The 15,698-nt window shown below is 36.2% G+C and overlaps 1 protein-coding gene across 1 annotated transcript in view; it reads left to right on the top strand.

Moving 5' to 3' along the window:
* LOC143223509 (brefeldin A-inhibited guanine nucleotide-exchange protein 3) overlaps positions 1 to 3,637 on the top strand; it is an 83,449-nt gene extending 79,812 nt beyond the window's left edge. The window contains 1 exon segment of the mRNA XM_076451582.1: positions 409 to 3,637. Within this exon segment, the coding sequence (XP_076307697.1) occupies positions 409 to 648 (240 nt within the window). The 3' untranslated portion in view covers positions 649 to 3,637.
* The last annotated feature ends 12,061 nt before the right edge of the window (positions 3,638 to 15,698 follow it).

Below are 15,698 nucleotides of genomic sequence, written 5' to 3'. Positions count from 1 at the left end.
TATCCAAATCTCTTTCTATAGCACATAATGCAACATATGGAGCAATACAATTTCAAGATTTTATTGACAAAAGTATAAAACTTTTCCATAACATTTTAATATTAAGTTCAAGCTACAGAGAGAAATAAAATGCACATTATATCGGAAATTAAAAGGAAATTGAAAACACGGTTATTTGGATAATGTAAGTAGTTTTTATTAAATAACTTGTTTATCTTTTAAATATTTTGTAACAAATTAACAGCTCAACGTTTGAAATCCTATTATATTCTTTAAATATAAGATCACACATTTAGTTAAATAATATCATACATTGAGTTTAAGCTAGATTGTGGTCACTACAGAAATATTACATGACTGTTTCTGATCTTAATAACTTTGTCCTCATTTTGTCCTCACACACTGTAGGATGGAGAAGCACATCTCCAAGTCTGGACACAGCTGATACAGTCTCTCTTAGAGCTTCACTTGTCTCTTTCTGAATCCCAGTTTACTGCTCTTCTTCCTGTTGTCTTCCCTGGTGTTCGTACCCTGGTGGCCTATGCATCAAGCTCAGAGCTGAGGCTCTCTGTTGCTGAGTGGCTCCTTCGAGTTGCCACTGTGCGTGGATTCTCAGGACAGCCTTTTACTCTCACACCAGAGGCATAATATAGTTTCCCATACATGTCCGTTAACAATTTAAAATGTTTTTTATGATTTTAAATTTAATATAAAAATATATATCTTTTTTATTTTGCAATAATGTAAAATAGTAGTTGGAGTCTAGCTATCCAAACCTTTGAACACTATCAAAATATTTTGTTATGAGATAAACTTAATTTTTAATTTATTTATTATGCATTTCAGAATTTATGAAATTGCATTTGTTTACTTGAACAATTTAGTTTTTTTATTTAAGTATTTAAGACAGCTATATTTTGATAATCATGATAAACCATCTTAGAAAAACAGGAAGTTAAAACTTAGGAATATCATAAATTTAAGGCTTTTTATAGCCAAATTGTAAGATACTGTGATGTCTTAAGGAACCTGTCATATTCATATTTCTAACTCTAGTCAAAGTTTTATATATATGAAAATAATATAAATAGTTTACAACTTCCACTATTTTTCTCTTACCAAGTGTACATTTGAGAACAATTTCTTTATAAATCTTGAAAATTTAAAAAAACAAAACAGTGTGAAGGTGTTGAGTCTGAAACTTTCTACATTAGCTTTACCTTGTAATAAGTATGGGAAATGTGGTAGAAAGTTTTAATCTAGTCTAATGCTAAGTGAGTAAAACTCTAGTCAAGCTTGCTGTTTATTTTATTAATTTTGAAAACTTGTATATTGGATTTTGTTCTTTCTTGTTTTAGATTGTTGTACACCTTATGATTCTGCCTTTGAAGGTTATTAAGCATTTAATTTTATGTTTGGGTATATGCAGATAATAATATAAAGTTGTCTAATTTTGTATGGATTTTAGGTGTTATATTCCTGTGAAAGTAATGTGACCTTTGGTTTTCACTGAAACTACATATGAGATCTTTGTTTATCAACTGCACAAGTATATCTCTTTGTGTAACTTTACATAAATATTTAAAACACACATTCTAAAATATATATCTTATACAACTCAGAATTGATGAACGTTTATGTACTGGAACTCCAATTTGTCTTAGAACAAGGGAGAGGCACAGCTAGTTTCAGTTTATCATTATCATAAACACTTCTGTTCCCAATTAGACAACAATGTGACATTTACTCTGTTGTAGCTTGATAAGTGTGATATGACAATATTAGTTGTGGAATGACTGCCATTTCTCCTTGTCAACTAATTGTTAACTGTCAGAGATATGTTTGTATTTATACTTGTTAATTTTTATTTGCTTATTGGCCCAAACTCATAAAATATGAAAATTAACATCTTATAACTTTAAGTGATAAAAGCTTATTCTCAGAGTAGTATTTTCAACCAATTGGAAAGTTTTTATTCTCAAGAAACAAAACTTCAATACTTTTATAAAAATGAAATATGTATACAGTTTGTCACAAATGTACCCTGCTGGCAAAAAAGAAAAAGTAGAAATAACCTTTGAGCTAGATGGGCAGCATATAAGAAAAGGCTCAGCATGGCCAAGTGGCTTAGGCACTCAATTTGTGGTCTGAGGTTTGCAGGTTTGAATTCCCATCACACCAAACATACTTGCCTTTTCAGCACATTAGTGACAATAAATCGCCCTATTCATTGGAAGAAGGATAGCCCAAGAGTTGGCAGTGAATGGTGAAGACTAGCTACCTTCCCTCTAGTCTTAGATTAGGGTGGCTATTGCAGATAGCCCTCATGTAGCTTTATGTGAAATTTAAAAAAAAAAAAACGTTAGAAAAACATTTTATATTTTTTGGAGCATAAGATTTTATTAACTTGTTTTAAGTTTTGGACAATGTCCCTATTTCAGCTGTTACTGAAGTAATTTTGCTTCATGAAACTCCTTTTGTTAGGCAGAATTTAATAGATACTGTCATATGAATAGTATTTCATGAAACTTCTTGACAATTACAGTAAAGGGCAAAGACTGTTGATTGGTTATTGAAATGTGATTCAGTATCGGATATTTAAGAGTACCCTAATTCAAATATAGATTATAGGGAACCACTTTGTTTATGCAGCTCATGTAATGGTTCATTATGTTAAATCAGTTTATGTTAAGCATAACTTAGAAAAATGTCTTTTGGAAAATTTTAACCATGTGTCGAGTGTTTCTGCATGAATATTTTTAACTTCAGCATAGTGGAAGTCAAGCACAAGAATATACTTGTAAATGTTGTCCAGATTTATGTTGTTATCGATATACAAGTTCTATCCACTGATTATTTGTAAGAGTATTGATATACATTTATTGTGTGTGAAACCTTTCACTAGAAGAAGTCCTTTTTTTGTGTGTGTTAAGGTTACTTTTGGCATTTAGTGGCATTAAGTCAAAGTTTGCCTAGTCACTAAACTTTTGATGTCGTGGGTCATTTTGTATCAAATTTTGTTCCTCAAATTTATAAGTGACTATTTTGGCAGCTATTCAAGAACTAATAGAATGTTGTTTTTTTTTATGCAACAGGACAATCTGAATTTGTGGTTACAATAAACTCAAGTTACACAAGGTTCATGAAGCATACAAAAAAAATTCAAAATTTATAGCCATCTCTTGTGTATCAGATTGTGAACCACCTAACAAAATTCCTTGTCGAGAAATTTTCAACACTTAAGTAACAATACCGACACATTGTGTAAGTCTACAATAATACTGAGGAACAAACTTAAAAATAAATGTTTTCAATTTCCAGACATGTTAGAGGTTAAAAATAGATTGTTGCTATTATATAGGTTAAAAAAACAAATATGATTCTCTCGTAAAAAATGACCAAGGTTTATATGTAAAGAGATGTTTATATCATAGAGTTAAATGACAAAATTAATACAGCTTATTTATACAGATGGTTTATACCAGTTTTTCAGAAAACAATATTGTTATGCACTGTTGTATTTTGATGTTTTGGGGAAATCTAGTCTTCATTTCTCGTTTGTTTTTTTTTCCCCCGTTAAATATATTATTAGATATGTATATTTAACTACTAGTGTAATAAACACTATGCCGTGTACTGGAATTTGATCGTTGTGTGTTTTTAATTAATATTTTAACAGTAGTATGTTGTCATACTCAAAATAAAGAATGCATTTTGAGATAACATGAGGCCGCATTACAACATCCACTAAAAATTAAAATTTTTGACTGACTGCCACACGACACTAATTTTGCAATAAGGCATCCCATTAAACCTAAGAAACTTTTGCAAGTTCACAAATATTTTGTAAATACGCAATTTACAGTTCGTAAATGTACAAAAACTGGAAAACATTGAATATTTTATCATTTTTTTCACAAGTCATTAACTTTAATTGTAAAAATGTCGCAAAATACTCTACCATTTGTTCTTTTAAATCTTTGTCAATATATATAAGAACTTGGCTGGATGTGTTACAATAATAGTAATACAGCAGACAAGTTTGACTGAGTGGTATTCGTACTTAAAGGCCTTGCTTGACTAGGTGTTTAGGACGCTCAACTGGCAATCTGCAGATCGTCTCGCCAAGTATGCTTGCTATTTTAGCCTTGGGAGGTGTTGTAACGGTCAGTCTTAATATTCGATGCTGAAAAATTATCAGCCTAGAGTTGGAGATGGCTGGTGATGACCAGCTGGCTTCTCTATAGTCTTTCATTGGTGAATTAGAGACGGCTAGAGAAGATGGCTCTTGTGAGCTTTACGCGAAATTAAAAAAAAAACAAACCCGTACGTAAAGGGTTAATATTGTTACCTCTTTCTTTCTTTGTCAATCTGACGATGACCGAAGAAGGTCGAAATGTTGTTCGCTACTCTACGGAAAAAAATTTTCTTAACCCAAACGAGCCTTTTTTACATATATAATATTTTTACCTGCCACCTTTTTGATGACACCCATGAAATTATCTCGCAGGCAGCAAGTTTCTCATTCCAACCGCCTCCCAGTGGCACAGCGGTATATCTACCCAGTAACAAAGCTAGAAACTGAGTTTCGGTACTCAAAGTGGGCGGGGCACAAATAGCCCATCGTGTAGTTTTGTGCCTAACTTCAGACAGTAAAGTCACAATTTATATATTTTAAAATCAAATATTAATTATAGTAAAAAGTATTCATTAGCAAATATTTTACACAAATATAATGTAAATTTTTTAAAGTGTGAATATATAATTCAAAAGCTCAGTTCTTGCATTGATTGGTGCTGTTCTTCTGAACCTACCTTTCTTTCCGTGGTTATTAAAGTCAAAGATAATTTTACATTGACGATATATACTTTCACTTGAAACAGTGGTGCAACCTAACAGGATTCTTTGAAACTAAAGCTGGCCTAACTTTATTTTTTATTAAAATAAAAATGAAATATTTATTTCTTTAACTGTGAAAAAATAGAAGTAGGCGATTATTTAGATGTTATTGGACAGACCAGACCATTGTGTTTTTGTAGTTTGTGTTTATTATATATAGACACATTTTTATTTTATTTGTTGCCAAGAGAAGACTGACCCTTCAGACTGCAGTAATGCATTAAATTGTTATATTAGCGCTAAGCATAAGGTTTTATCACCTTAGAATGTGTGCTCCATTTTCACAGCGGGTATCGTACAGATAGCTCCCTCATGCAGCTTGTGGTAAGACGTACATTAGATGCTGGACGATTAACATGCCTGAATAATAAATCCAATGTTCAAGGTTTTCGACCCGATGCTGCGCAGTTTGGGATTGTGAGTACGGTTTGGACTGACATTTAAGTTTAGGTACGAGACGGTAGTGGGTGCTGTTGACTAGCCCCTCTCCTTAATATGTCATTCTGAAATTTATCCTCACCTCTACCCCACAGTGGCTCAAGGCCAAGCTTGTGAGCTTATGTTGCTATAAATCGGATTTTGGTACCTTTGGTTTGCACAGCAGAAAATAGTCCATTGTGTAATTTGTGCTTCACGATAAATAAAATTAAGGTTAGTTTTATATATATAGCTTAGTATAAAGATTTTAGAAAGCACAAATTTGAAATTGTATGCAAAATAAAGTATAATCATAAAGTTTTAACCATGTATATATATATACTCTTCAAAAAAAGAAACGCAAAAGGGATATTTTTTTTATTTTAAAGAGAAATATATGTAATAACGTTACAAGCTCAGAGTATGTGATGTTACACGTGTTATGTCACTGATTGTCAGATCAAAATAACAATAAAAGTTATGCACTTTGAAAACGGAGGAAAACAACGGATTTTTCTCCAAAACGCATTTGTGTCCAATAAATTTGTTTGAGAGATCTGCATGTTCTGCAAGTGCAACCTATAATTCCTATAAAAGTGACGGGTTTTCGGTTTCCATAGCTCAGTGTTAAGCCACCGACACGCAATACAGTTACGCCAAGACTGACTGAAGCACAACGCAACAACGCCATTGGTCGTTAGAAGCAGGCGAATCTCGATCAGATGTTGCCAGAGCTGTGAATGTCCACCCAAGCACCATCACAAGGCTATGGAATCGTCACCAACATCATGGATAAACTCATGACCGTCCACGATCTGGCAGACCTTGTGTGACTACGCCCGCACAAGATCGCTACATCCGGTTACGTCACCTTCGGGATAGGACCACCACTGCGACGTCTACTCCCTCAACCATACCAGGGCTGCGTAGGATTTCCGATCAGACCATACGCAACCGTCGACGAGATTCTTAGGCCCCATGTGCAACCCATCATGGTGAACGTCAACAACGTTTTTCAATATGACAACGCCCGTCCTCACACAGCCTGACTCATCACTGTCTTCTTGAGACACCACAACATCAACATTCTTCCCTGGCCCTCCAGATCACCAGATTTAAACCCCATCGAACATCTTTGGGACGAGTTGGACCGACGTCTGCGACGGCGACAACCTCAACCGCAGACTCTACCTCAACTTGCAGCAGCTTTGCAGGCTGAGTGGACAGCCATTCCATAGGATGTGATTCGTCATCTCATCGCTTCCATGAGCAGGAGATGCCAAGCAGTTATTGATGGTGATGGGGGGGCATACTCGTTATTGACGTTGAGTGACGTTAAACTTCACCTAGTGAGCGTGGACTTCGCCTTTGCAGACTTTAGATGTTCAGCAGTGAATGTGCAAAGTTTCACACATGTCATACAGAACTACCCGGAATAAACTTGTTAACAATTTGTCTCATATTTTGCCTTTTGCGTTTCTTTTTTTGAAGAGTATATTTGGACGCTGAGATAAATAAGTTGGGGCTCAGCATGGCCAAGTCGTTAAATCACTCGAATCGTAATCTGAGGGTCGCGGGTTCAAATTCCCGTCACGCCAAACATGCTCTCCCTTTCAGCCTTAGGGGCGTTATAATGTAATAATCAACCCCATTATTTGTTTAAATATATTTTCCCTTAGTTTTTTGACATGTTGAGATTCAAACATAAACTGAAACTTTTTAAAGTATATGAATATATATTTCTCTTACAAAACGTAGATTTCATTTTTGAACATATAAAAGTCACACAAATCTCTTCGGATGTAAATATGACAACTTATTGTGGTTTGGTATTTACGCTCTACCCTAACCCATCCCAGCATTTATGTCGCCCTCTAGTGACTTCGTTTGTGCATGGACAGAAAGGATGTTTCTTAGATCACAACAACAAAAGAAATGAGGGTTTTCAGCTGTCTAGACAAAATACCCAACATATAATATAAACCATAGTGTTTCATCGTCTTTTCGTGATTACTTTAGTAATTAACACCCTAATACATGTTTTTTTCCCCCAATCTTCCAAAATCAAATTAGAATTCGGACAAAAACAATGCACATCTGAAGGTTCACATCACTAAAACCCGAGTTTTGATACTCGTGATGGGCAAAGCACAAATTGCCCCTTCTGTAGCTTAGTGCTTTCAACCCAAATGTCATATCATTTAAAGTGCCTAAAGTAATTGCGTGGATAAATGTATAACATCAGGAACCAAGGTCAGTCCAGATGTTGCACATTGGTGAACTCATTACAACTTGTTCTCATGTTTTTTTTACAATACAAGAATTTGTATTAGTATTTGGCATTCTCATAAAAAAATGATTGCGGGTTAGGCAAAAAATATAATTTATGCAACAGAACAGCTCCCATATGTGCTGAAAGAAATTATCGGTGCCTTTTAGAGGATCTAAAAAAAATATTCACTTTCGTTCTTATTTGGCCAGGTGGTTAGGGCGTTAGACTCGTAATCTGAGGGTCGCGGATTCGAATGCCTGTCACACCAAACATGCTCGTCCTTTTAGCCGTGGGGACATTATAATATTACGATCAATCAAACTATTTGTTAGTAAAAGAGTAGCCCAAGCGTTGGTGGTGGTGGTGATTGCTAGCTGCCTTCCTATTATGTGAACGAGGGTAATGCTGATTATTGTTTGTCCGTCCGCAGACATTCTTAGCTTATTTTGTAATCATAATGAACTTTGTTTCAGTTAAACATAAAGCTACACAGTGAAGTAGCTATACCTTGCCAGCCATAAGTATGGAAATCTAAATTTAGTGTTACAAGTTCTCAGACATATCTTTGAGCCACTAAGAAAGAGCATGCTTAAGATGTACCGGGTGTGTGTACGTGTGTTTTCTTTATAACAAAGCCACATCGGACTATCTGCTGAACCCACCGAGTGGAATCGAACCCCTGATTTTAGCGTTATAAATCCGTAGACATACCGCTGTACTAGCGGGGAGCTAAGTGGTACCGGATGATTTGTTTTGTTTTGTTTTTTTTAATTTCACGCAAAACTATACATGGGCTATCTGCACTAACCATCTCTAATTTAGCAGTGTAAGACAAGAGGAAGGCAGCTAGTCATCACCACCTACCGTCAACTGCTGGACTACTCTTTCACCAACGTGATTGATCGTAACTTTATAACGCCTCCAATGTTGAAAGGGCGAGCATATCTGGTGTGACGGAGATTCGAACCTGCGACCCTCAAGCTACGATTTGAGCGTCCTAGCCACCTGGCTATGCCGGGCCCGTATCGTATCGTAATATAGTAATTATAAATATTTGTTATACCCCAAACTAAGTCATCTTTACACTACTTACATAATCTATAACCGACTGAACTATCTTTGTGCTATAGTTCTAAGAATGTTCAACACGCATTTATTTAAAATTCTGAAATTTCTGGGTTTTTTTTGGCAATTTTTGATATCTCTTATAATTGTAGAAAATATTTTGTTATACATTGGAATAAATAAATATAAATAATAATGCTATATACGACAGACTTGCTCTAACTATGAATGTCTAAAAACCCATTCAATTTTCGATATTTACGATTGGTTTGACATTTACTTAATTTGTCAGAATTCAAATAATTACACCTATATGTAATTTACAATAGCGTAGTTCGTAACAGTGAGACATTATCATATATGTTCACATTTTAAATACTTTCTCAAAACCAAAATGTGATAACAGTACAGTGAATTTTATGCTCAAATGTACATACGGCCCCGGCATGGCCAGGTGGGTTATGGCGTTCAACTCGTAACCTGAGGGTTGCGGGCTCGAATTCCCGTCACACCAAACACGCTCACCCTTTCAGCCGTGGGCACGTTATAATGTGACGGTCAATCCCATTATTCGTTAGTAAAAGAGTAGCCCAAGAGTTGGCTGGCGGTTGGTGGTGATGATTAGCTGCTTTCTCTCTAGTCTTATACTACTAAATTAGGGACGGCTAGCGCAGATAACCCTCGAGTAGCTTTGTGCGAATTTCAAAAAACAAGCACACAAATTTACGTAATACAGTTTGTTTACACAGCTGATATAGGCCTAGTTAAACAGGAATTTCTTCCATTTCAGAGATAATATTTTTTTATCTTTTATATTTTATTATTCTGAGATAAAGGCGTGATTTGGATTCAAATGAATTGCATTAATCTTAAGCTAAATATGATAATGTGATGAGATACTGCAATATTTAGGTAAACTGTAATTGAAGTTTGAAAATTGCCCTGACCACTCTTAAAATTACTAATTCCAATACATCCGGATGTAAACTCTGTTTACCTACAAATATGTTTCAACTTGAATGTCCCCAGTGACTCTAAGGTAAGTTTGAAAACTTATAACGCTGAAAGCCGAGTTTCGATATGCGTGTAGTTTGGTAGTTTTGCGCATAACAACACAAACAAATAAACACAGCTGAACGACTTTATTTAATTACCACACATATTTCACTCAAGAGGAAATTCATGATTTAAATCCATTTTATGATATCAACATACACACACCATATATCTGTGCAAATCACTAAACTTTATAAAGAATTTGGTGTTTTTTTACCAGGTATTATAAATAGTTTAGACCAGGGGTGTGCAACATTTTTCGTCGGTGGGCCATATAACCAACTTCATCAATCAAGCGGGGCCACTTAAAAAACAAGCTTATTTGTGTACATGCACAATAAATTAAAAAAAAATTCTCAAAATGCAAGCAATAATATTTTATATTTTTGCATGAGTGATCATTTTAGTGCGACACTTGAAATTTAGAGTCCTTGCAGAGCTTGTCAATATCAGCTTTGACAGAAGTGGTTGCCACTCTTAACTGACTGGTCAAATGTTCATCAGTCAGCTGACTTCTACATTTGGTTTTGATGAGCTTCATTTTGGAGAAAAATTGCTCACAGCAGTAGGTGCTACCAAAAAGGGAGGCAATTCTTTGTGCATGACGGGACAAATTGGGAAACTTTTCACGTACACAGAGTTTGTAAAAGTCTAGCAAACTGTTTTCAGAGAATTTCCTTTTAGTGTCCATGTCAGCCTGCAGTTCAATGAGTTCCATTTGGCAATCATCAGGACTGTCTTCCACTGCCAAATCAAAAGGTTGAGCGAACAATTTCAATCTAATTTCAGTTTGTCTGAAATCTGGAAATCTGTTTGCAAACTCATCACGCAGCTTTTGTACACTGGTTCCATATTTGGTGCAATCCAGATTAGGAAATTCCAGTTTCCTGGTTGCAAGACATGTAAAATGGGTCAATATGGCTCTTCTCAACTGAACCTGGAAAAGTTCCAATTTCTTCTCAAAAGCACAAATATGCTCAAACAACTTATTCACAAGTTGACTTTTCCCTTGTAGTTTTAATTTTAAATCAGACAGATGCTGTGTAATGTCTGTGAGGAATGCTAAGTCATTCAGCCAGTTCTCATTGCTCAAGAAGTCCACATTCTGACGTTTACTCTCCATGAAGAACTTAATCTCCTCTCGCAGATTCCAGAATCTCTTCAAAGTAGCAGCTCTACTAAGCCAACGTACAGCAGAGAAGTACAAAACATCTGAATACTCACTGTCCAGCTCATCTAAAAAAGTTTTAAATTGTCGATGATTTAATCCTCGTGTTCGAATATAATTTACGCATTGGACGACATTTTTCATGACTTCTGCAAAATCCAGAACTTTGGTGCACAAGCTCTCTTGGTGAATAATGCAATGGCTTACAACTACGTCTTGTGCTCCAATTGCAGTTAGAAATTTCTTGGTGAATCCATTTGTCCTACCTGTCATGGAAGGAGCACCATCTGTTGTAACACCACATAATTTATAAGGATTCAGTTCAAACTTTTCTACAACCTTAAGCACTTGTTCACAAATATCCTGTCCTGTGGTTGTGGAGGAAAGGCTTGCCATATCTAAAAACTCTTCGAAAACATCAAAGCCTGCAGTAACAGCTCTGATGAAAATGACAAGTTGGGATGTGTCATTGATATCAGTGCTTTCATCCAAAGCCAGACTGAAAGCTTCACACGAATTCAATCTCTCTTTCAAAGTTTCTTTGATGTCCTCTGAAAGATCTTTTGTCCTGCGTGAGACAGTAAAGCGGGAAAGGCTAGTTTGCTCCACCAAATATTTTTCTCTGGACATGCATATTCTGTGAATATTGTTAAACAATTTTAATAAATTCTCCATCACTGAAAGGCTTTCCCTTTTCTGCCATACATTCACAAAGCTTAAAACTCAGTTTTGTCACCAGTTCTGAATTTTTCTTGAAAGTGGTAAAACACCTTGTTGCTTTTCAATGGATGTTTTAAATGTTCAATTTTGTCCTTTCGTGCCTGACCAACAATTTCATCAAACTGGGAGGAGTGCTTAGTTGCGTAATGTCGCTTAATATTGTACTCTTTCATGACTGCAATTGTAGTTTGACAGACGAGGCAGACAACACCTTGATTATGTGGGACAACAAGATATTTTGTGCACCATTCACTGTTGAATAACCTTCCCTCATCATCAATTTTTCGTTTCTTAACTGCTGACATTTTACTAGCCCTGAAATCAAAACAAAAATTATTCTCACGAAAATAGCAAAGTAGAAAAAAACATAGAATTTATTTACACATGGAACCTCTTATGGACAGAAACACATGTTTCTAAATTGGCATCCCGATCATAGCCTTCCGGTACTTAAATTAATTGAGAATAGCAAAATACAGTGTGACCTCGCCTATTCGCGGTTCGCCATTCGCTGCCCCGCATATTCGCGGGTTATGCGCGAACTGCGTTTTCGTAGGTCACAGAGACTGAAAGGGCTTTTCGAGGAGATTTCTGTTGTATTTACTCAATCAAGCCGTTTTTATCAATTGTCGTCTTCACCAAACAAGATTGGACTGCTATTGGCTGACTGCCTCAGCTTCCCCAACAACGCAAACGGCAAAGCACAGCCCGGTAACGCACGGTACAATTTAGTGAAATACATAACAGTATGCAATATTGCTACATTATTACTGCATCAATGAGTATAAGTATCATTAGTGTTTGGGAAGCATTTCATATAGTATATAATCGCATACATACACGTTTTAAAACTGCGTCCAATATTCGCGGTTTTCGCTATTCGCGGGAGGGTAAAGAACGTAACCCCGCGAATAACGAGGTCACACTGTACATAGAATCAGATGCATCTGAAAGCAAAATTTTAATAAATTCAGTAAAGTCACAACAATATGCTAAATAATAATCAATTTACCTTCAATCTCTTGTAGTAACTGTAAAAGGTAATAAAATTTTCACCAATAATGAATGACGGACAGCAGAGGTTAGGGAAAATTGTCGCCAGCGGGCGAAGGCGAGGTTCAGGACATGACGTTGAGTCGTAGACAATAGTGCTAGTGCACGTCACCTATTCATGCCCTAAGGAGGTCGACCAATCGAATTCGGCCTGCTCCTCTCTAGCAAAGATAATTTTAGAAGTTTGTCGAGTCGAAGCCTGGGAATCCCGTAGGATCGATGCTTTTAAAAATATTCCATTTGCGTTGGATTACAGATCAGGCCACATGGTTAGATTACAACAACTAGGGCCACACTAAATGGCTTGGCGGGCCGGGTTGTGGCCCGCGGGCCGCCTGTTGCACACCACTGGTTTAGACTATCACTTTAAAAGTATCCGTTTTTTCACTCAGAAGAGTGTTTTGTGATGTAAACAGTTCTATTTCTTCCTTTAAGATGCACTATAAGATGTTTTTTAACTATTAGCACGCATCGTGTTTTAAGTTAAATCTTCAAAACATATACAACACTATGTAACACAAAGTTTGTTCCTGGATAGCATGTGTTATTTCTTAATTGTTTATGTTGTAAAAGTACAAAAAATGGCCATTATTCCCTTCAAACTTTGCTTTTGTGACCTGGATAATGAAATTTAAAAAATATCCTATTCTCTATGCAAAAACGGGCAAATTTGCACAATTTCATTTACATAAGGTCTGAATAAAACAACATATGAATCAAGATTTTCGTGTATTTATACTAAAGTTATACAAAAATGTTTAGAAGTGAGTAGTTTTTCGAGATTTGCGACTGTAATGTAAACCGTTTTCACGTATCAGCTCCCAAATATGGTCTCCCATCATGTTTTTGTTATACGCTTCTTGGTAGCGGCGTTCAAAGTCCAGTATATCTTGGTGGAAGCGCTCGCCTTGCACCTCTGAATATGCTCCCATGTTTTTCTTTAATTTATTGAGATGTACGTCCATATCTTTATATGGATTTTCAGGGACATCCTGCAGTCCATTTTGCCGTAGTTCTTCACCAGAGCCTCAACCAGTTCCACTTAATTTTCAACTTTGTGATTGCCTAAAATGCTCCAAACCACTGCGACAAAGCTGCCTCAAGTTTTTTTTTTCTTTCTACTGAGCTTCTTGGGGATTCTGTGCACTCCAGGATCTTCTTTATTTGTGGTCCAACGAAGACACCAGATTTGACCTTTGCCTCAGACAGCTTAGGGAAGAGGTCTCGAAGATACTTGTAAAATACAGACTCCTTATCAAGAGCTGTGACAAATTCTTTCATAAGACTCAATTTTATATGCAATGATGGGAACAACACCTTCTGGAGGTCCACTAGTGGCTCACACTTGACATTGTGCCTTCCCACAGAAAACTCGGTCCGTTGTGGCTAGTGCTTTCTGTTGTAGTGCGCTGCGGTGTCCCTGCTGTCCCAAAGGCGAAAATAACAGGGAAACTTGATAAAGCCTCCTTGAAGACTCATCAGAAATGTCACCATTTTGAAGTCTCCGATAACCTCCCACCCATACTCATCGTACTTCAAGGCTTCTAACAAGGTCTTGACGCTGTTGTATTCATCTTTGTGGTGCACCGAATGAGCCAGGGGAAGAGACGGATACTTATTTCCGTTATGGAGCAGCACAGCTTTGAGGCGCCTGGATGAGCTATCAATGAAGAGGCGTCACTCGTTCGGGTTACATGCAATTTCAATTGCCTCGCACACACTGGATACATTGTGGTAGAAACAGAGCTCATCTTGACGAGTGAAGAAGCTTGAAAAATGCCGGTGACGTTTTCTCTGACTTGCGACTTGCACACTTTCATCTAACAAATCCCACTCCTTGAGCCTAGATGTCAAAAACTCGACATTCGACTTTGTTAGACCAAGATCTCTGAGCAAGTCAATAAGGTCTCTTTGGTTGGGGTAGTATGGGTTTTTCTCACCAGCTGTACCTCTGAAATTGTAATATGGATCTTCAACGTCTACCTCCTCCTTTGATTTGCTGCCCTCTTCTGAGGATGGCTGCTTTCTGTCTAGAAAATTATAAAAGGTTCCTGAAAATTGTCGTAAGTTCTACAACATTCTAGAAAGTTCTTGAAAATTCTCTATCAGCTACTCAGCACTGAATCTACCTGGAATGTTATGAAAAAGGGGTAAATTACCCAGGTCACAAAAGCAAAGTTTCAAGAGAAAAATATGTCTTTTCCAATTACTTTAGGCATAAGCAATTGGGAAATAACACTTTCTGTTCGGGAAAAAGGAAAAGTAAAAACTTTGTTGCATAGTGTTATTGGTTTGCTATAATTAATATACTATAACTGTGATTGATATAACGCTTGTTAATCGAGAACTTTAAGTATTTGACCAGAAATGTTTATAAATTTCGAACATTGCAAACCATTTAACTTCAGCGGATTCACAATGGACGTTAATGATTAACTTTATATAACTCCAACGGTGGGTAACTCGGCGTGTGACCGGGGAAGAAAGAAGAACTTAGAGCTAGCTAGCTCCCTGTTGAGTGAAATGTAGCTTTGTCAACATAGAATTAATCAATTCGCTCATCGTGAACCCACGATAAGATAACAAGAAAGTTTCGGATAAGATAAAAGACTTAATGCTGTTTGTAAGTTTGTGAAACTTGTATATATAGATCATAATTTGTAAAAACCGTTATCATAAATTGTGCTGTTGTTCGTTCATTAAAATACATTTGTTCTAAAAAAGAAAACTGTGTGTATCAATCTTGTTGACAAATATCATAAATTAGATATATATTAACATTCAGTTAACTTGTATATTTAAATTATCATTTAACTCAGTTTCAGGCTAATTGAAATTATATGTTACCTGATAATTTAAACATATGTTTCAAAGTAGAACACGTTGAAATGATGCCAACTACGCTCCTTTGTTAGAACCCCTTAGCGGCACAACGACATGTTACCGGACTTAATAATGCTAGAAATTGGGTTTCCGTGACGTGGCGGTTACATCACAGATAGCCGATTGTAAAGCTTTGTGCTTAACTACAAATAAACAAACAAATCA

Source organism: Tachypleus tridentatus, chromosome 8 (assembly GCF_004210375.1).
Source record: "Tachypleus tridentatus isolate NWPU-2018 chromosome 8, ASM421037v1, whole genome shotgun sequence".
NCBI classification, from domain to species: Eukaryota; Metazoa; Arthropoda; class Merostomata; order Xiphosura; family Limulidae; genus Tachypleus; species Tachypleus tridentatus.
The sequence above is the reverse complement of the archived record's forward strand: the minus strand, read 5'-3'. Positions and strand labels throughout refer to the sequence as shown.